General features: G+C 37.0%; 1 protein-coding gene across 2 annotated transcripts in view; it reads left to right on the top strand.

Moving 5' to 3' along the window:
• Positions 1 to 24680, top strand: part of SLAIN2 (SLAIN motif family member 2) — a 67502-nt gene that overhangs the window by 7864 nt on the left and 34958 nt on the right. For both annotated transcript variants that reach the window (XM_043906834.1, XM_043906833.1), the window contains exons 2-3: positions 18570 to 18718; positions 23297 to 23461. In XM_043906834.1, coding sequence (XP_043762769.1) covers positions 18570 to 18718; positions 23297 to 23461 — 314 coding nt within the window. The remainder of the gene's footprint in view (positions 1 to 18569; positions 18719 to 23296; positions 23462 to 24680) is intronic.

The raw sequence follows: 24680 nt of genomic DNA, 5'->3' as shown, positions 1-24680 counted from the left end.
GTCAGCTACTTACTGTCTGTGCTTGAGACTCTTCATTGTTTATAGAGTTAATTATTATACCAGCCATATAGAATTAAATATCTGTAAAGCATTTACAAGTTCTTGGTACAAATTAAAAATATAGGTGTTAGCTTTGTCATCATCATCACCATTTTATTTTATTTCTACACTGGCCTGTCTTTGCAGTGAACTTGAAAAATTTAAACGTACAAAAGTAGAATGAACAATGAAATGAACCTTTACTTATCACTTATCTTTAACACTTACCAGCTCATGCCATTCTTGTTTCATCTATACCATTAAAACCTCCACCTTTTAGACTATTTTGAAGTAAATTTCATCTCAAGTATCATATCATTTCATTACTAAATATTATAGTAGAAGATATGGACTCTTTTTAAAAATAACTACAATACCAGTTTCCCTTCTTTGATATGTGCTCTGAATGTTTTTAGATCATCACTATTACATCTTTTCTTTGTACTGGAACTGAAATTTGTATTAGGTAAGTAACATCATTCATATTTTTCTTTGGCCTATTGGCCTATAGTCAGCTCCTGTAATATCATCCTTAGTTTTATAATTATTTAGCATTTTTAATTAAATTTAGTTTTAGTGTCTTTGTGCTTTCATTTCTTAGTTGCGCCTTGGCAGGTGGAATCTTCCTGGACCAGGGATTGAACCTGTGTCCCCTGCATTGGCAAGCGGATTCTTATCCACTGCACCACCAGGGAGGTCCTCTTAAAAGTTTTTGAGATGGGAAATCTAAATTGTTCCTCATATCCTGGTAAATTTGCTTTACTTTAAATCAGTCTTAAGTTTTTGAAGGCACTTTTACTCAGACCGCTCATCAATAAATTTTATCGATACTTTCCCCAACTCAGAGATAGATAGGTATGTGGTTTTTACTTACTGTATTTTTTTTCCTCATAGCCCTTCACTTTTGAGAATGGACTTTATTACCTGACCATTTTGTTTTACGTATGCTTTTTGTAGGGGACCGTTGGTAGAATTTGTAATTTAATATGATGAGCCCAGGTTTATAAAGCAATTTAATTTGTATACTTGCCACCACTTATGATTTGGCAGTGGCTCACTGATTAAAATCTTAAAGTTTTGTCTGCTGGATTCTTCTGTACCAAGATATTATTTTAAAATAACATGGTCTCTGTGTGTATTAGTTGAATCAGAAGTTATACATCAGATGGGCATTTTATTCCCTTCTTAGCACTGGTTTCCCAGTGATTCTAACATGACTTTATATTTTCTTTTTTCTTTAATGGAACAAATTCTTAAGAGCCTGTATGTGTGAGCAGCCCAATGTTAGAACAGTTAGAGACATAATAATGCATTTTCTTGCTTTCTTAAAAAATTGAATATGCTCAAACAATAATGATTGTAATGGTAAAATACATTACAATCATTATTGTTTGAGCATGTTCTTTATACCAAACATTGTATAAGGCATTATATGCATGTTAAATCATTTAATCTGTTTTGAATTGTAATTGTATTTATTGTTATCCCCATTTTTTTTTTCAATTAGGGTAAAATATACAAAACAAAAGCTTCACCATTTTAATCACTTTTAATCACTTTTCAGTGGCATGTGAAGCACATTTGTGTTGTTGTGAGGTCATGTCCACTATCCTTCTCTAGAACTTTACCTTTAGAAATTGAAATTCTGTATAAACAGTAAGTCCCCATTCCCCTATTCACCCAGCCTCCAGCCCCTCACCACCACCACCATTCTATATTCTGTGTCTATGAATTTGACTACTCTAGGTACCACATGTAAGTGGAATCATGTAGAATTTATCTTTTAGTGTCTGGTTTATTTCATTTATTGTTGTGTCTTCAAAGTTTATCTTGATCGTATTGATAGAAGGTGTCACGTTATCTTACTCATCATCTTGCAAGTAAGGAAATTAAACTTGAAGTCACACAGCTAATATAGTTGAGATTTACACCTCATGTCTGTTGAGTCAGTGATACCATCCAACTCTCTCATCCTCCGTCATCCCCTTTTCCTCCTGCCTTCAGTCTTTCCCAGCATCAGGGTCTTTTTCAATGAGTTGACTCTTCACATTAGGTGTCCAAGGTATATATTAGAGGTAAGCAAATAGTTAATTAATAGAAGGAAAATGTTCTAGCAGAGCTGTTCCTAGACAGTATGAACTGCCTTTAAAAAGTGTTGTGAGTAGCTTTTAGGAGTAAAAGTTAATTGTCCTGTGTCAAGGGATGTTAGAAAGAGGTAAAAGTTGAATTTGATTACTTCTAAGTGTTCTTTTAAATTCTGTTTCTGTGATTAAAATATTGTAGTCTTTTGGGAATGTAAAATACCTTCAAGACAAAGTGCTAAGCTTAAATGTGGGAGAGATCTTTAGGCATCATGGAGTTTTTATAAATCTATGACACATTTCTTTGAATATCCTTAGTAATGGCAGATTCTTTTCCTGTTGAGGGTAGGTTTGAGTTTTTAAAACTGTCTAAAGTCATTATTATAGCTAGTGAATAAAAATGGGTTAAGAAGATACTTGAAGCTCTCAGCAGTGTTAAGTCCAATTCACCTTTTTCCTAGATTTACTTTGCTGTCGTCAGGAAATTTCATGAACGTTCAGGCCTATTACCTTTTAATGTTTGTTCTGTATAGAGTATCTTCTTTTTCTCTCTGAAATTCTAAATTTCCCACTTGGTTTACTTCCTCTTTGATGTTACCTACTACTGTTTATGTTTCTTTTTAGAGCATGTGTAGTATCATAACCTCTTCTTTGGTCTGTCTTATCTAGATTGTGAGCATTTTAAGCAGAGGGAACAGTATCATATTCATCTTTGTGTATCAGGCTTTCAGAATCTTGTGAGTAGTAAGAGTTCAGTTATATTAAATTGAATCAATCTGATTGTTAATTATAAGTTGGAACTAGGTGAAGCTGAAAATAATGAGACCAAATTTTTTGCATGACTTGCATGACCCCAATGCCAGTTACAGTAAGGAATTTCACCCGTAGTCTTCATAATGGCAATATTGAAACTGTACTCTCCCATGAGTTAATTAAAATACTGTCAAGATACAGTGTCTTATATAAAAAATCAGTTTCAAAATTGTCTCTTTGGTAGGATAAAAAATATACCTTTTTTATGCGTCTTTGTACATTTTATGATTTCTCAGTTTTCTGTTGTGAACACAAGTTGCTTTTATAATTAAAAAATCCTAGTGATAAATCCTGCTGATTTTAGTCAGTTTCACTAGTCTGTGGTCACACAGAGTAGGGATCGTAATACAACATGATGGATGTTTAGGTCACTTCCATATCTCGGCTATTGTGAATTGTGCCGCAGTGAACATTGTGGCACATGTGTCTCTTCAAATTATGATTTCTCCGAATATATGCCCATAGTATACCCACAGTGGGATTGCTGAATCATGTGGTAGTTCTGTATTCAGTTTTTTAAGGAACCTCCATACTGTTTTCCATAATGGTTGTGCCAATTTACATTCCCACCCATAGTGTAGGAAGGTTCCCTTTTCTCCACACCCTCTCCAACGTTTATTGTTGGTAGATCTTTTGATGATGACCATTCTGACTGGTGTGAGGTGATACCTCATAGTAGTTTTGATTTGCATACCTCTAATAATAACTGATATTGAGCATCTTTTTGTGTGCTTTTTGGCCATCTGCATGTCTTCTTTGGAGAAATGTCTGTTTAATTTTCTCATTTTTTTTCCCCACCCATTTTTTGGATTGGGTTGTTTGGTTTTTGTTGATTTGTTTGTTTTATTGAGGTACATAAGTTGTTTGTATCTTTAGAGGTTAATCCCTTGTTGGTTATTACTTCATTTGCAAATATTTTCTCCTATTCTGTAGGTTGTCTTTTTGTTTATGGTCTCCTTTGCTTTGCAAAAGCTTTTAAGTTTAATTAACTCCCATTCGTTTATTTTCATTAGATGGATCAAAAAGATATTACTGTGATCTATAGTCTGTTTTTGTTGGGGGGAGGGATTCAAACAGCTTAATTTTCCAAGGATATCAGATAAAGAATTCTAAAGCTTTGAGTTCACATTCTGTGAGCCTTCTTGGTTTCTGATGTTGCTTGCTCTCCTCAGTCTCATTTTTGGGACTGCTCTGCATGCAGATCCCTGTGCCAGACTTCCTAAGGTACCTGGCTGGTGCTGATGCCCAGGTAGCCCAAAAGGGCTCCTTTTCTCCCAAATCCCTGCCTTCTTGCCTTCTGTTGGGAGCATATCTATATAAGTATATCAGTAAATTAGTTTAATTTTGACATGATTTAAAAAAATAATTTGGATAGTAAATAGCATTAAATAATGTCTTAATGTAAATGCATTGGCTTATATTAATACTAATGTGCTATTCCTAATAATGGTCTTCCCAGATGGCTCAGTGTTAAATAATCCTGCAAATGCAGGAGACGTGGGTTTGATGCCTGGGTTGGGAAGATCCCCTTGTGAAGGAAATGGCAACCCACTCCAGTATTCTTGCCTGGAAAATCCCATAGACAGAGGAGCCTGGTGGGCTGCAGTCCAGTGGGGGTCACAAAAGAGTCAGATACAATTTAGCAACTAAACAATAAAACAGCAACAAATTCGTTGTAATAAAGGCTTGTGCTAGCCAAAGCACTCTGCATGTTGACTCCTGTTATGATAGTTTAGTAACAAAAGTGAACTTGTAAAAACATTTAGGTTTTAAGTCTTTTAGTAATACAAGTTCTTACTTTGCTTATTATTATTGTGTTCTGTTTACTCAAAAATCACATCCTGTGAACTTGTAAAAACATGTAGGTTTTAAGTCTTTCAGTAATAGGAGTTCTTATTTTGCTTATTATGTTCTGTTTACTCAAAAATCACATCCTCTGTGATCTTTCATTTGGGAATCTAATGGAGGATGTGGGCATCTTTAGGAACAAACTAGGTGAAGAGGAAGACTCACAAAATGCAAAACATACAGTTTGCTTTAATCTTGGAAAAGGTTCAAATTCTGGAGTAAAATTGCAATTTCTTGAAAATATTAAGGAACTATAGGGAGGAGAGTAAAAAGTGATTATATCTTCTTGAAATGTGAAAAATAATAGATAAGCAAGATAATGATACCATGAAGTTTATGCAAATACTTAGAAATAGAGAAAGAGTGTTTAGTTAAAATTTAGAGGTTTAGAATTCATGAGGATGAATCAAACCATGTCCCACTTCTAACAGTTTACTAGAAGGAGATTCCTCCCATGCACAACCCTCCACTACTCCATTCAAGAACTGCTCATCTGTGAGAGAGTCAGAAAGTACCCAACCATGTGTGTCTGTTAGGGGTTGTTTTGTTTGAAAAGTATGAATAAGAAGCAAGGGGTGAGCCAGGCTAAGTCCACAAATAACCTGTGAGTCTGATAAACTTGAGGAATGGAATTTAATAGATGCCATCAAGTTAGTGAGGAGGTTTTAAGTATATGCATTTAGTGCCTAATTAGTACTGTATTTTATAATTATAGAGATTATATTGTATGCCTTTATTAATAGCTAGTATATACAGAAAGAGTAAATTAATAGTTGTAGGATGTGACTATCTTTTGAGTGAACCTGCTAATTTCCCCCCTAGGAGGGAGATAATGGGTTTTTCATTGACTTGTCATAGTGAAACTCTTGTTTACCATTGGTAATTTTTAGCTCGGGCTGATCTGGAGAGGATTGAAAAAACAAAATTCCCCCAAAAAAGATGAATCCTAGAAACCTGAATCTGGAGGTTTGGAATTTGATGAATAGGTGCTGTAGGTTTCAATGGTAGTACTTGCCTATGACTGAGAGAGCTAACAACAAGTACTGTGTTAGGTACAGTCATTTAGTTTCGTCTTAATTTATCTTTGGATTCCTGTTTAGCACCATGCATGGCCAGTGGTAGCTACCACATAAACATTTGTTTAAAGGACTGATTTTGGCTTTATACTAAGCCTTCAAGTGCTTAGAGTTTAACTTGGAAGCATGAGAACAGAATTTGATTCTCTGTAAAACCAGCAGTGAGAGTTGTTAAAAGAAAAATTTATATGGACTTAAATGTGAGAAAGTGAAAAGTGAAAGTGAAAGTCACTCAGTTCGGTGCGACTCTTTGTGACCCCATGAACTATATGCAGTCCATGGAATTCTCCAGGCCAGAATACTGGAGTGGGTAGCCTTTCCCTTTTCCAGAGGATCTTCCCAACCCAGAAATCGAACCCAGGTCTCCTGCATTGCAGGCAGATCCTTTACCAGCTTCCAACAATGGGTACAGATAGATTGAAGGGTGTTTCTTGCCATTCTTTCTGAATCAAAAAGTGCAGGGAAAAGAATGAGTGCCTCTTTTGAACAGGATGAAGTAAAGCCTGTGAAGATAGAAGTTTGTTAGGAAACAAGTAAGAAAGTTGGTTTAAAATTAAACATTCAGAAAACTAAGATCATGGCATCCGGTCCCATCACTTCATGGCAAATAGATGGGGAAACAATGGAAACAGTGAGAGACTTTATTTTTTGGGGCTCCTAGATCACTGCAGATGGTGACTGCAGCTATGAAATTAAAAGATGCTTGCTCCTTGGAAGAAAAGCTGTGACCAACCTGGACAGCATATTAAAAAGCAGAGACATTACTTTACCAACGAAGTTCTGTCTAGTCAAAGCTATGGTTTTTCCAGTAGTCACATATGGATGTGCGAGATGGACTATAAAGAAAGCTGAGCACTGAAAAATTGATGCTTTTGAACTGTGGTGTTGGAGAAGACTCTTGAGAGTCCCTTGGACTGCAAGGAGATCCAACCAGTCCATCCTAGAGGAGATCAGTCGTGGGTGTTCGTTGGAAGGACTGATGCTGAAGCTGAAACTCCAATACTTTGGCCACCTGATGCAAAGAACCGACTCATTGGAAAAGACCCTGATGCTGGGAAAGATTGAAGGCAGGAGGAGAAGGGGACGACGAAGGATGAGGTGGTTGGTTGGCATCACCGACTCAGTGGACATGAGTTTGAGTAGGCTCCAGAGTTGGTGATGGACAAGGAAGCCTGGTGTGCTGCAGTCCATGGGATCACAAAGAGTCAGACACGACTGAGCGACTGAACTGAACTGCAAAAAGTTGAATCATTGACTTGGAGACCATACTTTGCATGATCTCTGAAATCTAGGAGGAGGTTTTTGAGTGTTGGAATATATCCTTAACAAAATGGTGTTTTGAAAAGAATAGTGTGGCAGTAGTATGTGGGTGGCAACAGGAGATGTAGCTATTTTTGTGGGCTACAAAGCCAAGTCTGATCTCTACCCACCTCTTGGGTCCAGAAACACATAGCAAAACTGGAATTCAAATCAAAGTACTGAGTCCATGGTGATGGTCTTTCCACTTCATCCTAACAACTTATAATTTATTGCAAAAAAAATCATATCAAGCTAAATGATTCAAGATCAGATTTAATTCTTCTTATAAAACATTTCTGTGCTTAGTTGCTCAGTCATGTCTGACTCTTTGTGACCTCATGGACTGTAGCCTGCCAGACGACTCTGTCCATGGGGATTCTCCAGGCATGCATAATGAAGTGGGTTGCCATGCCCTCCTCCCGAGGATCTTCCCAACCCAGGGATCAAATCCAGGTCTCCTGCATTGCAGGTGGATTCTTTACTCTCTGAACCACCACGGAAGCCCTATAAAAGTAATACCAAAATGATATTTTTAAGCAGTGAAGATGTTTTATATCTACATTGCTTATAGAGAGTTAATTTACATTGCTTAAAAATAGCATTTTGATCTTACTTTCTTATATGAGAGAATTGATACTTTGGACCAAATACTTCTATGTTGTGAGGGGTGTCCTGTGTATTGTATGATGTCTAGCAACACCTCTGGCCAGGCAGAAATGTCATATGTTGCCAGATGTTTCCTGGGGGCAAAATCACCCCAAGTATTGCACTGAAGCATGCTTACAGTGTTTACTTAACCAGAAATATTTAGTGCTGTCTTGCAGGAGTAAGTATCTGATTTAGTAACTTTGCTTCATACACATTTCTAAGTCATAAAATAGCAATATTCTGAACATTAGGAAAAACTACCGTGTGCCAGGCAGTTATCTTTGGGAATAAGAATGGGCCATAAGAGATGATAGGAATATTTCTGGCCCCGAGATGCTTGGAGTTGTATATGACAGAGAGTTAAATATATATAACTTGTATGTATACATACAATTGCAGGCTTGAACAGTAGAGGACTAGATTGGGTTTTCTTTCCAGGACATTGTTAAATACTTTCCCCCATCGCCCTAAAATGTATTTTATGCATTCTAACCATCTTGGTATACAGTACACTTTAGTAAGAAGGAATCCTTACATACTAACTCCTATCTTTCTATATCTATCTTTTCAAAAGAAAAAGAGTCTGGACTGGCCTTAATATTAACTTTAGTGCTAAAAGCAGAGTATAATGTATTGCTTGCTCTTCCTGCTCTGTCGTGTAACATAAAGATATTAGCACTTTAATTACCTAATATTGTAGACTAACCTGTTTTTGAGGTTAAATCCATATATTTGAATATATGTTTACCTTAATACATGTATTTTGATTTCTTCTATTCCTATTTGATTCATGTTTTTGCAAAGTGGACAAAATGTTCTAATTTTACAATAATTCAAAAGTCTAATTTCAGAACCTGTAGGAATACTGCAAATAGATTCTCTGAGTAGAGAGTTGTTTAGTGTTTATTGTATTGATAAATCTGTGTTACCAGTGTTTAGTGAATTCTGACTTGCTGCTTTCACATCTTTTCTCAGATATTTTTGCAGAAACCTCAACACTAAGGAAAATATATATTAATTTTAAAAACCTAAAAAAAAAAAAATTTTAAAAACCTAAGCTTGGTTGACAAACCATTAAAAGTCAGTTATTATTGGGCTTCCCTGGTGGCTTAGACAGTAAAGAATCTGCCTGCAATGCAGGAGACATGGGTTCGATCCCTGGGTTGGGAAGATCCCCTGGAGAAGGGAATGGCAACCCACTGCATTATTCTTGCCTGGAGAATCCTATGGACAGAGGAGCCTGGTGGGCTACAGTCCATGGGGTTGCAAAGAGTTGGACATGACTGAGCAACTGACACACACACATACATTATTATTATTTGGGATTTGAAGGACATACCGTTTGCTAAAAGTTAAGACTTTTTTAGCCGTAAGAACTATGGTTTCTTAAACAGCTGAAGTCTTGTTTAAGGCATTTCACCGATAAAATTAGCTGTTAACAAGCAAAATACTCTTAAGAGAATCAATATGGACCACACACATTTCATGAAATATATAGATGCGTTACATGCTGTTGCTACAGTTTGCAGCATCTGGTATAGTTTGAGACTTCCAGTCTTCCTGATGTCTTTTCTCAAAAAGAAACAACTCATTTTCTGATTGCTACACTCCCAGTTAATCTCATTGTTACTATTGTTTTCCCATGATTATGCCTCAACACGAGATGTTTGTCTTTTTAAAGAAGTCATTTCCCACCTCAGTTTTGTGGCATCCCAAGGAATATCAAAATTGTTTTTATCTTCTTAAAATTAAAAAACCCACACCGTACCAAAATGGGAATCAAAAGAATCATGAAATGAAAATGGAAGCATAGCATGTCACCATCCAGAAGTCTGAGATTTACTACTTTAAAACCTCTCTTCAGTCTGTTCTGCTTGCTCTGCCGTTGTTTGATTCACCATGTTGTGTTCTGCTGACATACCAGCGATTTATATCTGTGTTCTACCCTATAGCTAATGTCATTTTGGGGCTTGTAAACTGTTCTGTTCTAAGACTTTATTAATGAATTTGCCTTGCAAATAATCACCACTGTTATTTACTAAAATTTCAAAAAGACTCTTATTGCATATAAACTAAAGATACTTTTCTTCAATTGCATAATTACATATAAACTGAAGATACTTTATTCAGTTGCATTGTGATTTTTTTCCTTGTAATAGTAGGATCAATTACAGCTTTATATTTTGTGGTTCATAGGGCTTAGAAGAAAGTAGGGAACAGCCATTTGGATGATTACTATATTGAAGTCTTTACAAGTATCTTGCATTTTTTAAAGTAATGGTATTAGTTGGAAAAATATGATAGTTAAGAGCAATTGTTCTCAAGCAATCATGGTTTTGCCACTTAACAGCTATGTCATCTTGGGCAAGTCATTTATCTCACTGTGCTTCAGTGACCTCATTTATAAAACAGGGATTATGATAGTACCTATCTCATAAGAGCTGTGTTTTCGTGGTGGCTTGGTGTTAAAGAATTCACCTGCCACTGCAGGATATGTGAATTCAGTCCCTGGGTTGGGAAGATCCCCTAAAGAAGGAAATGGCTACCCACTTCAGTATTCTTGCCTGGGAAATCCCATGGACAGAGGAGCCTAGCAGGCTACAGTCCATGTGGTTGCAAAAGAGTCAGACATGACTTAGCAACTAAACAACAGCAACACAATCCTAATAGTTTATTAAATTATGTTTAGATGTGGTAGGACAAAAAATCTTGGGCTTCCCACATGGCACAGTGGTAAAGAATATGCCTGCCAATGCAGGAGACACAAGAGATGCAGGTTCGATCCCTGGGTCAGGAAGGCCTCCTGAAATAGGAAATGGCAGCCTGCTGCAGTATTTCTTGCCTGGGAAATTCCATGGACAGAGTAGCCTGGTGGGCTACAGTCCATGGGGTCGAAAAGAGTTGGACATGACTGAGCAACTAACACTTTATTCAGGATCAAATACTTAATAATCTGGAAATGTCATTACTATTGCAGGGAATATATATTGAGCGTTGTGAAGACAGAGGCTCCAATCTTTTGCTTTGAGTATGCCTTACTCAGTAAATAGAGAAGGATGATTTTGAGGTATTCATATCTGATTTTCCTTAGCTTGTAAAAGTTTTCACACCAATCTGCAGAAGTTTTTCAGTAACAATTTTAATACAGCTTTTATTTTTACTTTAAATCTTAACTTTATTAGCCTACTTTCGGCTGACTGCAACATGAAAAGTGATTATTGTGGTTATCTTAAATTCAGCAAAGTATCTCCAGTCTCCCATCTTACCCCCATCTTTTAATTATGTGTCTGCTATGTGTATGTATAGAAAAGTCAGGAGAAACCTACTCCAAACTATAAATATTAATAACCTCAGAGGACAGAATTGGTAGGGGGAAGATTATTATCACTTCTTTGTTGTTGTTCAGTCGTTAAGTCATGTTTGACTGTTTGAGACTCCATGGACTGCATGCAGCACACCAGGCTTCGCTGTCCTTCACCATCTCCCAGAGCTTGCTCAAACTCATGTCCATTGAGTCAGCGAAGCCATCCAGCCATCTCATCCTCTGTTGTCCCCTTCTCCTCCTGCCTTCACTATTTCCCAGCATCAGGGTCTTTCCAGTGAGTCATCTCTTAGCATCAGGTGGCCAAAGTGTTGGAGCTTCAACATCAGTTCTTCCGGTGACTATTCAGGGTTGATTTCCTTTAGGATTGACTGGTTTGGTCTCCTTGCTGTCCAAGGGACTCTCAAGAGTCTTCTCCAGCACCACAGTTGGAAGGCATCAGTTCTTTGGCACTTAGCCTTCTTCATGGTCCAACTCTGACATCTGTATATGACTACTGGAAAAACCATAGCTTTGACTATACAGACCTTTCTGGCTAAGTGATATCTCCTTTTTCATATGCTGTCTAGATTTGTCATAGCTTTTCTTCCAAGGAGCAAGTGTCTTTTAATTTCTTGGCTGCAGTCGCTGTCCACAGTCAGTTCAGTTCAGTCACTCAGTCGTGTCTGACTCTTTGCAACCCCATGGACTGCAGTTCGCCAGGCTTCCCTGTCCATCACCAATTTCTGGAGCCTACTCAAACTCATGTCCGTCACGTCGGTGATGCCATCCAACCATCTTATCCTCTGTCGTCCCCTTCTCCTTCCGCCTTCAATCTTTCCCAGCATCAGGGTCTTTTCCAGTGAGTCGGTTCTTTGCATCAGGGGGCCAAAGTATTGAAGCTTCAGCATCAGTCCTTCCAATGAATATTCCGGACTGATTTCCTTTAGGATTGACTGGCTGGATCTCCTTGCAGTCCAAGGGACTCTCAAGAGTCTTCTCCACCACCACAGTTCAAAAGCATCAATTCTTCTGCGCTCAGCTTTCTTTATAGTCCAGCTCTCATATACGTACGTGACTACTGGAAAAACCATGGCTTTAACTAGATGGACCTATGTTGGCAAATTAATGTCTCTGCTTTTTAATATGCTGTCTAGTTTGGTCATAGCTTTTGTTCCAAGGAGCAAGTGTCTTTTAGTTTTGTGGCTGCAGTTATCGTCTGCAGTGATTTTGGAGCCCCCCCAAAATAAAAAGTCTCTCACTGTTTCCATTGTTTCCCCATCTGTTTGTTATGAAGTGATGGGCTGAATGCCATGATCTTAGTTTTCTGAATGTTGAAAAAACATTTTTTTTAAGTTTTTGAAAAAAACTTAAGTTTTAAATTTAAGCCAACTTTTTAAGTTTTAAGCCAATTTTTTCACTCTCCTCTTTCACTTTCATCAAGAGGCGCTTTAGTTTCTCTTTGCTTTCTGCCATATTTCTCCTGACAGTCTTGATTCCAGCTTGTTCTTCATCCTGCCCAGCATTTCTCATGATGCATATAAGTTAAATAAGCAGAGTAGCAATATACAGCCTTGATGTACTCCTTTCCCGATTTGGAACCAGTCCGTTTTTTCACATCCAGTTCTAGCTGTTGTTTCTTGACCTGCATACAGATTTCTCAGGAGGCAGGTCAGGTGGTCTGGTATTCCCATATCTTGAATTTTCCAGTTTATTGTGATCCACACAGTCAGAGGCTTTGCCATAGTCAGTAAAGCAGAAGTAGCTGTTTTTCTGGAACTCTTGCTTTTTTTGATGATCCAGTGGATGTTGGCAATTTGATCTCAGGTTCCTCTGCCTTTTCTAAATCCATCTGGAACATCTGGAAGTTCACGGTTCACGTACTGCTGAAACCTGGCTTGGAGAATTTTGAGCATTGCTTTGCTAGCGTGTGAGATGAGTGTAACTGTGTGGTAGTTTGAGCATTCTTTGGCATTGCCTTTCTTTGGGATTGAAATGAAAAGTGACCTTTTCCAGTCCTGTGGCCACTGCTGAGTTTTCCAGATTTGTTGGCATATTGAGTGCAGCCCTTTCATAGTATCATCTTTTAGGTTTGAAATAGCTCAGCTGTAGTTCCATCACCTCCACTCTTTTTGTTCGTAGTGATGCTTCCAAGCCACTTGACTTTGCATTCCAGGATGTCTGGCTCGAGGTGAGTGATCACAGCATCATGGTTATCTGGGTCATGAAGATACTTTTTGTATACTGTCCATAATATATATTTCTAAATATATTACTAAAATTTTTACTTTTCCAAAATATATTCTTAGATATTTTTTTAAAATCACAAGGCATATTATACAGGCATGTGTGATGTATGGGTCAAAATATTGATTTGTAATGATCAGTTTCTTAATTCATATTGTTAGTATTCATACTCTTACATCTTTATTAGTTCTCTTTTAGCAATATACATAAATTACATTTAATGGTATTTAATTTCTTTGTATTGATTATTCTAAGGGAAAATGCAATATCTTGAAAGGCCAATTATTTCAAACAGATTTTTTAATACCTTTACTAAGATAGAAGTTACATAAAATTCACCTGTTTGTAGTATTGAGTTATTTCCAGCATGGTTACAGAATAGTACAACCATGGCCATAATCTTGGTTTAGAATATTTTCAGTATCCCCTAAAGAATTCTTCTATTAGCAGTCACTACCCACTTCTCTTTCCCCACCCTCTCTCCCATCCCTAGGCAACCTCTAATCTACTTTCCATCTCATAGATTTGCCTATTCTAGACATTCCATATGAATGGTATCATACAGTATGTGGTCTTTTGTGGCTGACTTCTTTAACTTAGTTTAGTATTTCTGAGGTTTATCCATGTTTAGTGTTTTTATTGCTGCTAACAGTTTTTTACAGGTCTCTCTTCAACTTATAAATACCAACTCAGAAACTTCAGACAGGACAAAAATGAATAAAGTAAGTTTCTTGTAATTCAAAGGTCTGAGGTGGAATTTTCTTTTTGGTGGGCCATGTCTAAGTAGATGCAAAGATGCTTTGTTAAAACACCTTTCTTCACTATGTAGTATATAGAGGGACACCTAATATAGTCTTATGAAAGATACTTAAGGAAGGTTCCCTTGAAGAAGTGACATTTACCTGAGATTCAGTAGAAAGTAATAATGGGCTGGCTGAAGTTGGACAAGGGGAAGGTAAGGTAAGCCCAAAATGGAATTGAGCAAGGGGTACAGCATATACAGATGACCTAGAAGCAAAAGTATTGGGCTTTCAAGACTAGAGATTAGTACCATATGGCTGTTATTTAGATTGGAGTGATGGAAGAGGGTGAGAAATGTAGCTTAAAAAAAAAAAGTGCTACAGCAGTTAGATCGTTGCTGTGTCTCAGGGGTCATGGGAGCTGTGTTTTAGAAAAGACTGTAAGGCAAGAGGAAACTGGCAGAGTGACTTCTCTGGTGATCCAGTGGTTAGGAATCCGCCTGCCAGTGCAGGGGACATGGGTTTGATACCTGGTCCTGGAGGATCCCACATGCTGCAGAGCAACTCAGCCCATGAGCCACAACTACTGAAGTCCATGCTCCTAGGACCCGTGCTCCAAAGTAAGAGAAACCACCACAAAGAGAAGCCCTTGCACCACAACAGGGAGAAACTCCCACGCATTGCAACTAGAGAATGCACATGCACAGCAGAAAAGACCCAGTGCAGCCTATAAATATATATTAAAAAAAACTGGCATAGAATTTTTAGTAGAGTAATATTAATAGTCAGACTCATATTTTAGAAATCAGTTCACCTGCAGTATATGGAATGAATTGGAAGGGAGCAAGATCAGAGATTTTGAAATTTAAAAAAAAAGGACTTTTCTTTTTCAGAATCCTTTTGGCCATTCTGTATCTTTACATTTTCATGTAAGTTTTAGAATCAGGCTGTCCATTTCTATAAAAACGTCTGATGATATATTTTAGGGATTGTGTTAATTCTCTTGAAGTGAAGTGAAGTCGCTCAGTCATGTCCGACTCTTTGTGACCCCATGGACTGTAGCCCACCAGGCTTCTCCATCCATGGAATTTTTCAGGCAAGAGTACTGGAGTGGGTTGCCATTTCCTTCTCCAGGGAATCTTCCTGACCCAGGAATCGAACCTGGGTCTCCTGCATTGCAGGCAGATGCTTTACCGTCTGAGCCACTAGGGAAGTGCCTAATTCTATTGATCAATATGGAAGAACTGACATGTTAATGTTGAGTCTTCAGATCTGTGAACATGGTACATCTCTCCCATTTATTTTAAGGCTTCTTTAATTTCTCTCAACAATGTTTTATTGTTTTCAGTGTACAACTCTTGGAGTTCATTTGTTAAATTTATTCCTAAGTATTCTTTTTGATGCTGTTGTGAATGGAATTGTTTATTTCATGTTTGAATTCTTCATCCATACATAGAAGTACAATTTTTTGCATAGGGAGAGCTGTTGATTTTATATCCCAAGACCTTGCTAAATCTAGTTGATTTTGTTTGCTTTCAGTAGATTCTACAAAGGATTTTTTATGTACAATATCATATTGTCTGTGAATAAAGACAATTTTACTTTTTCTTTCCCGTATGGATGCCTTGAATTTCTTTTTCTTGCCATATTGCACTGGCTAGATACTCCAGTACCACACTGGATAGAGATAATAATACTGTACATCCTTCTTCATACTGTACATCCAGTCTTCAGAGAAGCATTCAGTCTTTCACTGTTAGATCTGTTTTCTGAAAGATTTTGTATAGGGTTGGCATCATTTTTCCTTAGTATTGATAAAATATTTAATAAGTGAAGGTATCTGGGACTAGACTTTTCTTTGCAGGGAGATTCCTTATTATTAATTCAATTTCTTTTTATAATCTCTTCAGAGTCTCAATTTTTTCTTGAGTCCCAGTTGATAACTTGTATCTTTCTAGAAATTTATCTGTCATACCTCTTTTGTTGGCATAAAGTTGTTCGTGATATTCCTTACAATTCTCTTAGTGTTGGTAGCAGTGCTCACTCTTTCAGACTTTGGTGATTGACATGAAGGAAGCCACACACACAAAACACACAGTGAATGATTTAATTTATATGAAACGTCTAGAGAAGGGCATGGAGCTGCAGCACATTAGTTAATGCCTGGGGCTTGAGGTAGAAACAGAAAAGGGGTTTCTTTTTAGGGTGATATAAATTACTTCTAAAATTACATGGTGATGGTGGTTGGAGTAACTAAATACTAAATTTATCAAATTCTACAGTGGATTTTATGGTACAGAGATTACACAGGTTGATTTTATGGTATGTAAATTACATCTTGAAAAAGTTGTTCTTTTTTTTTAAAGTTGTAAGGTACTTTTAGCATCTTAAAAATACAGAAACTACTATAAACTAAATGAATAAAGCATCAATAATTTAGAATCTATTACAACATCATGTTAGTGGCACTGTAATACTTTCAGTCACAAAAAGCTAAAAACTGTAGAACAATTTTGGATTCCTCCATCTTCTTTATTTCCTACCCTCATCATCAATTGTCACCAAGTCCTGCTGATCCTACTTGTATAAACTACTTTTCTCTCTACAGATCCTATATTTAATCCCCTTATTGGCAATAGAGAATGCTCTTGCCTTCTGTTAACAGATAAAAGGTAACGTAGCAAACTGTCTATTCCTCAAGTGATGAAAAGGGGAAAACTGATTCAATAACCCTTGTGTGTGCCAACTATCTTCTACCACTGTTCTCTTATTTCAGTGTCCCATCACTAAAATGATCCCTAAAAATAAAACACTTTGGCCCATATGATATTGGCACCAAATTATTTTTCAGTCAGGGAATCTTTGGTTGACATTTCACAGTACTTTTGAAGCTGCCAGAGGACACACAAGCTGTATTGTATGTAGCATGTAACTGAATGCCTCTTTAGCAAAAGCAGGTGTTTCCCTAACTCTAAATTTTAAAGAAAACTCAAACAAAAGTACTTGCAGTAATTACATGTATTATCTCCTTTGCTCATCTCTTATAAACACATAGACTTCTTTAAAATAACTGCCTACTGAAAACATTTTTTTCACTCTGATGCTTTTGAATTTCTTACATAATAACACATAGTTTAATCAAGAGGGACTGCATTCTGATGGGCACAGCCAATTTATTGATGGCTAATATAATTTACAGTAGGTTGAGATTATCAAGTTTTCACTTGTCAATAAAACTTGAAAAGTATTACTTCATTACCCTGTTTCTGTTAAAATTAAATCATAGAGGCCCAGTGAGGGAGCAGAACTTCCACCTCTATCCACCATCAACAAGATAAGGAAGCAGTGGGAAATGGGGCCCTTTGTCTCCCTTTCCCCACCCTCCATGTGTCAGTAGGACCCAAGAAAGGAGCTGATTTTACATCCCATCCATTGGAAGTATAATAATTTTGTTTACATCATAGATTTCACCTACAGTGTCTTAATTTGGAAATCACTCTGGTTAGAGTCCAATTAACTTCACATTTTTCCTGTAGAGTCACATTTGAAATGAACATCAGTTGATACGATCTGAACTCATTTGAGGAAAAACAAATCAAGTAGGCTTCTCTTTTAGCTCAGTTGGTAAAGAATCTGCCTGCAGTGCAGGAGAGCCGGGTTCAATCCCTGGGTCAGGAAGATCCCCTGGAGATGGAAATGGCAACCCACTCCAGTATCTTTGCCTGGAAAATCTCATGGACAGAGGAGCCTGGTGGGCTGCAGTCCATGGGGTCCCAAAGAGTTGGGCACGACTGAGCAACTAACACTTACTTACTTAGAAAATTAAAGTACATCTGTCTCCTGTCTTGTCACCTTTTTGTTTTTATATACCTTCTCCAGGAACTTATAAAATATGTCTTCTTTCTTCTTTACTGAAACTGAAGTAATTTAGTAAATTGGATCATATTGTTATTAAGGATTTTTTAAATTATTGCTTTTTTCTAACATACCATCATTTGAAAAGAGGGCTACAGAGGGGCTACTGCTTAAGTAAAAGGAATGAATTGCCAGTGATACATTTTCATATGGTTTGTGGTGGGAAGGGAAATGGGAATTGGAAAGCAATATATTTATCTGCCTTATAGACAAGACCTAATGATATGGTTATGTTAGGGAGTTAAGAACTACTGAAAACAGAATAACCTATTGTAAAAACATGTTTCCTCATAGTTTTTGAATGAAAGTAAAAGAAAAATAAGACACACTTTAGGACTGGACAGTTGGCTCCTTTGAGTTCACTTAATAGTTGAGATTTGGGTTTATATTGATGGTTATAATGTTTTCTTCCTGTGCAGAAAGTAGATGTGGGTGATTTAATAATACTCCATCATTTTTTACTTCTCATCCCCCAACTTAAATGTGTTCAAAAGATCCCTTATTTTATAACCTTATGTTTAGTAACTAACATTAGTCTTTTTTGTTTTTTGTTTTCTCCTAGGCTATATTCATCACCAAAGAAAAAACTTACACCAATGCAGAAATCGGTTAGTCCTTTAGTTTGGTGCAGGCAAGTTTTGGATTACCCAAGTCCTGATGTTGAATGTGCTAAAAAGTCTCTTATCCACAAACTTGATCAAACTATGTCAGGTATGTCTGTAATTTTACTTGTAAATTCACCCCTTTGCTTTCTTTAATCAAAACACAGATAAATGTTGAATGGTGTATTTTTAGGAAGGCAGTTCCTTGCTTGGTGGTGTTTTTCAGATCACATTGTGCATGCTGTTGTGAGGTTTTGCCATATGCACGTAACCCTGTTCTGTTATTTACTTAATAAATTCTTGTTTTTGTTTTTAATCTCTGACTATTTATTTAGCTTCATGATAAAAATATCTGTGAAATAATGGGTTTTATGACAAGTTTTTTTTCTAATGTAAGCTAAAACAAATGATTATTTTAAAAAATGTTTTGTCTGGTATCATCTGAAGTCATCTCACCAGCCTCAGGGAAATTCTGATGTGATAGAAAGGTACAGATGGAGAACCTTAGAGACCTCCTTTTCACTCTTGTCACTTAGTTGCTTGTGACCCTGTGAATTACTTAACTCCGTTGAGCTCAGTTTTCTTATAAGAATGATGAAACCTTATAAGTGTTATTTAAGGATTAAGTGATAATGTTTATGAAAGAGCCTTGCATGTTTTTCTGGCTCATGGTAGTGATTAGTAAATGTATTCCTGCCTGTCGTCTTTTTGTTTGCTTTGTCTTTTATTTGGCATTTTAGGTTTAAATTGCTTTTATGCCTTGTTGTTTAATAGCATTCACAAAGCTAATAAAATATATGTGTCACTATTTATGGCATTTAATGTAGCATACTGGTGTGTTGGAAATAAAGGAAAATATTATTGACTCTTTCTTGGAATTACTGTCAGTCTGTTAAGAATATCAGTTTCCAGGAATCCCCTGGATGTCCAGTGATCAATACTCAGTGCTTTCACTGCTGGTGCCTGGGTTCAGTTCCTGTCCAGGAAACTAAGATCCCGCAATGCACATGGCATGGCCAAAAAAACAAAAACAGAAGACCAAAAAAAGTAACAGTTTCCAGGAAAACTCATATAGTAAAAGATTGATGCATGATTACTAATTTGGAATAGGTTTTTGTTTTTTGCTTTGTGTTGACTTGGCAGCTATGTCCTTAAGATTACTTTTTTTGACTTTATTGTTGAAGTACATGCTCTTTTTTTCAGGGTGTAAGCTGCAAGTGGTCAGGGGAGGCATGGGGAACGTACACAGTTAAACTGGCATATAGTAAAGTGTAGTTTGTAACAAGCAATGGTTATTATAAGAAAATAATGTATGGGATAGACATAGTGGAGAAAACCAAACCGGTTACACTTCAGAAGTAGCAATTGGAGTGAGTAGCTTTTTGCTTTATTATGACAAAGTTATTAAAGATAGTAGGAGCCTGTAAGAGAAGCTGTAACTCTTGAACTGAAACTAGGTGTAATCAAGTACTGGATCTGCTTAAGTGCTTAGATCTTAGCCATAACTGTGTATATTTAAAGGAAAAGTAATTTGGCTGTTTCAGGTTTGAAGCTTATAGTCCTAAACCTCTCTTTTCCCAGGCTGGAGGGAAGATAGTTTTTTAAGTGTATTTTTTGATAAGGCACATCTCCTAGAAACTTAGCTATTGTATTCCAGCACAACAGTTTCTGCTCCTTCATACTCAGCTGCTCTTCAGTGAACTACCATGTGTTCCTGAGACATTCTTTTCTTATTTATTTATTTTTTTAAATGATAATGCATTATCTTCTTTACCTTGTCTTAAGCACTCCCTACAGTTTTCTTTTCAGTCTTTAAGGTTCTCCCTTCTCTGTTCTCTGCCCATCTTTTTTTTTTTTTTGGTGGTAAGACTTATTTAACATAAAATACCCCACTTTAACTATTTTTAAATGTACAATTCAGTGGCATTAAGTACATTCACATTGCCATCGCCTCTTATCTCTAGAATGTTTTGTCATCCCAGACTATATTAGAGTGGAGAAGGCCAAAAGTGAACATAGGATGGTTTTGAGGAGGGTTGATGATGATAGCTGAGCAGTGTGCATTGGGGTAAAGGGTCATAGTCGAGACTAAAAGGTGTGAAAGGATAAAGGAATAAGCCAAATACAAGGAAATGGGGGAGAAGAAAGCATCGGCATTGATTTCTGTGTTTCCAGCTAGTGTGATAGGTTGAATGTTGTTATCGTTCTGAGATAAGGACTGCAGACATAAAATTTGTTTTAGCTCAAAAAGAATGAGTTTGGATTTGGACATGAATTAGTTTTGAGAATGAAAAGGAGAGAAGAATGAGTTTGTTTTGGGGTACATTTGCCATACCTTCAGGAGAGACATTAAGTGGGCAGTGTATATGAGACTGAAGCTCGTGAAAACTTAGGCTTAGATAAATAATGGGGACTTGGGTAATATAGATACTAACTAATGTTGTGATTATGATTGAAATTTCTCAAGAAAAAGGAAGTTAAAATTTGAGTTGAGAACTTGCAGTGCTGGTAATTAAATAAATAACCAAATAGAGAATATGCTGCAAAGGAAATCAGAGTAAAGAGGAAGGAACGAACACCTCTGTTTCTCCTCAGGTTGATATATTGAAATCAGGCTATGTACTGCATACTCAGTATGTTTAATGGTGTCTTGTCTCATGGTGAATATGCATAAAACTATTCTATTCACCAGCTTACTGTACTATCCAACTTAACAGAAAACATGCTTGCCTCCTCTCAAAACCAGTGCTCTGCCTATAAGCAAACCAGAAAGTTCAGAACCATCTTATTTTTTTTTTCCTTTAGTAATCCTTTCTAGTTTTTAATATTTATCCCTTTCTTCCTTTTTTTGGTCACCTTTATTAACTAGTTCAGTCTAATCTATTTAACATAAGATTTCCACCATTTGTTTTTCCTGTGCTGATTAGATCACAGTACTCTTGCTCAGAAGTCCCTGATGGTGTTATCATTGCTACTGAACACATTTCAAACTCCTAAGCATGGCGTTCCCGGCCTCCTGTGACTTGGCCCCAGCTGGTTTTTCTTGTTCTGTCCCTCATCGTGTACTTCGCCTTTCTAGATTACTCACTGTTATTCCCTGGACACAGTATGCATTTTCAGAGCGCAGCTTTCCTCTGTTACAAACGCAGATGAAACCATGTGCTTTGCTCAGTCCTGGTGTCCTGTCACAGGACTGCTCACCTGCTTATGGCTGCTCCACTGCCTCCTCTGCAAAAAGCCTTACCTGCTTTCTGTCGGCTGTAATGAGTTGCTCCTGTCTCGTCATTTCCGTTAGCCTCTTTGCACTTTTTTGATAGTACTCATTTCATTTTGCCTTGAAATCATTGTTTCTTCTCCCTGCACTACTTGGTGATAGGCCTGTTGAGAAAAACTACCGTGGCACATCTGTGTATGTATTCTACGTAGTACTTTGGTAATGGTCATAAACATGAATAAATGGTGGATTTTAGAATAGAGTGGAGGAAAGAAAAAAATACTTTTACATATGTGTTTATTCGGCTGGCTGCGTTGGGTCTCAGTTGCAGCACACGGCCCTTCCCTGAATCATGTGGGATCTTCCGGTGCGGCACTCAGGTTCTCCCGCTGTGGTGTGCGGGCTCGGTAGTTGCGGTGTGTGGGCTTAGTTGCTCTGCAGCATGGAATTTTCCCAGACCAGGGATCAAACCTGTGTACCCTGCATTGTGAGGCGACTTCTTAACCACTGGACCACGAGGAAAGTGCTCCCCAAAATATTTTAAGTATTAATTTTTCTTACATATAATGGCACTTGAGATCTTTCATACTGCTTTTATAATTTTGTACACATAGCACAGATATTTTACCTTTTTCTAGCAGAAGTACTCTCCTTGGCCCAGAAAATGTGAGTGGGGGGAACTTTTTTTCTTTTCAAAAAAGAATTCTTGCATGTTTGACTTTAGTATGGCCTAAATAGTCAATGGACTTCCCTGGTGGCTCAGATGGTAAAGTGTCTGTCTACAATGTGGGAGTCCCAGGTTCAGTCTTTGGGTCGGGAAGATCTCCTGAGAAGGAAATGGGAACCCACTCCAATATTCTTGCCTGGAAAATCCCATGGGCGGAGGAGCCCGGTAGGCTACAGTCCATGGGGTCACAGAGTCGGGCACAAATGAGTGACTTCACTTTCACTAAATAGTCAGTATTGTTTTATTTCTTCTAAAATCCAAACTTAGGAAAGGCTATGTTTAAAACTCATTATTTCATAGTTTTTTGTTGTTATTAGCAATATGTATTCAAAAAATGAGAAAACACAAATTGCTTTTACATTCATTTTACTTTAAAGGCCATTCAACGTTGATACAGTGGGAATAAACTTCCCCACAAGACAGAAGTAATTTAGTAGTTAATAATTTGCTGAGGAGATGTTCTTCCTCTGGTGTTATTGGGTTAGCCAAAGAGTTTGTATGCATTTTTCTGTAACATCTTACAATATTTTTGTTTGATGTGGCTCCTGTTTTATTTGCATAACAAAATTTAAGATAGTGGAGATATTTTGTTGGGATTATTAATGTGATATACCCCCTCCCCCCACTGTAGAAATGTTTCTGTATTTAAATTGAGATAATGAATTACTGAATTGCCTAACAGGAAATTTTTTGAAATGTTACTAGCCTTTTGTTCAATTTGATTTCTTCCCTTGTCGTTAATGCAGCTCTCAAGAGGCAGAATTTGTATAACAATCCTTTCAGCTCCATCAGTTACACCAGTCCTTACAGCCCAAACGCCAGTAGCCCGTATAGTAGTGGTTTCAATTCTCCGTCCTCAACCCCAGTGCGGCCTCCTATTGTCAAACAGTTAATACTTCCTGGAAATTCAGGTAAGGAGAGATGAATTGAAGTAATTAAGAAATAGTTTTTAACTTATTGCCCTGCCTCAGAAAATAGTTTATTCATCAGTAGCTCAAGTTCTTTTATTTATGAGACCTCCAACTGACTAGAGAAGATATCATCAAGGAGCTACTTAGCACCAGGTAGTGCTGTACTGGGCCCCAGGGATACAGATAAGCCAGGATACATCCAGTTTTCTTTAGCATGTATGTAAAATTTTTTTAATGTGGCTTGATTAAATAGGGTCACAAGTTTGATTCTCTTAACAATGCTTGCTTGGGTTGTAAAACCTACAGTTAAATAGGAGTTTTAATGAGCTTTGATATTGCACTTTAATAATAGTATTAGACTGCATATGAATGTGCCAAGGGAGTGTTTAGAGCCATGAAGGGTATAAGAAAGGGATAGATTGCTATAATTGGGGAAAGAACGTTCTACGTGGTTCTATGACTGTTATTGTATAGCTTACTGATCTTTAGATTTCACCCAACCAGTTACTCTTATTACTGCTATTGTTATGATTAATTATTATGGCTCCCTTACAATGTATTAATCACCTCAGACTTTTGACCTGTGTACTTGCCAGTTTCATCACTTCTTGATCCTACTCTTTGCTCTGTACATACCCATGACTGTTGTACTAAAGAGTTTGATCTGCCATATTTGTTTAATATTTTAAAAAAATATTAAAAAATTTTATTCAGGTACTATTTGAGACTGACCTTGTACATTTCCTATTATGTGCACTATACTCTTTTTGATAATGTAAATATTAACTATGTTTTGTGGTGTTCTTGCTCTTTTTATGTGCCATTTATGTTAGAGCTGACTCTTACGGTAAAAAATTCAAATACATCTGTATTAGAAATATTAGTAACAGTGTTGGGATTTTTCAGTTCTTCATTGGAAGTTGATCAGATGAAAGCATTTCCTTAGAAAGAAGTTATTAGGTTGGTGCAAAAGTAATTGCAGTTTTGCATTGTTGAACTTGCTGTTTAGTGTTGGAATAGATTCTTAATAAATGTGGTTATGTTGTACATCATTTTAATGCACATTTCTCGCTTTATTTTTTTTTTTGGCTAATGACTTATTACTTGCTGTGTATTTTATATTTATTTTAGACTATGGAAATGATGATTGACAAAAAGCAAATTCAAGCAGTTCTCTTATTCGAGTTCAAAAGGGGTTGTAAGGCAGCAGGGACAACTT

The sequence above is a fragment of the Cervus elaphus genome, chromosome 6, assembly GCF_910594005.1.
Source record: "Cervus elaphus chromosome 6, mCerEla1.1, whole genome shotgun sequence".
NCBI classification, from domain to species: Eukaryota; Metazoa; Chordata; class Mammalia; order Artiodactyla; family Cervidae; genus Cervus; species Cervus elaphus.
The sequence above is the reverse complement of the archived record's forward strand: the minus strand, read 5'-3'. Positions and strand labels throughout refer to the sequence as shown.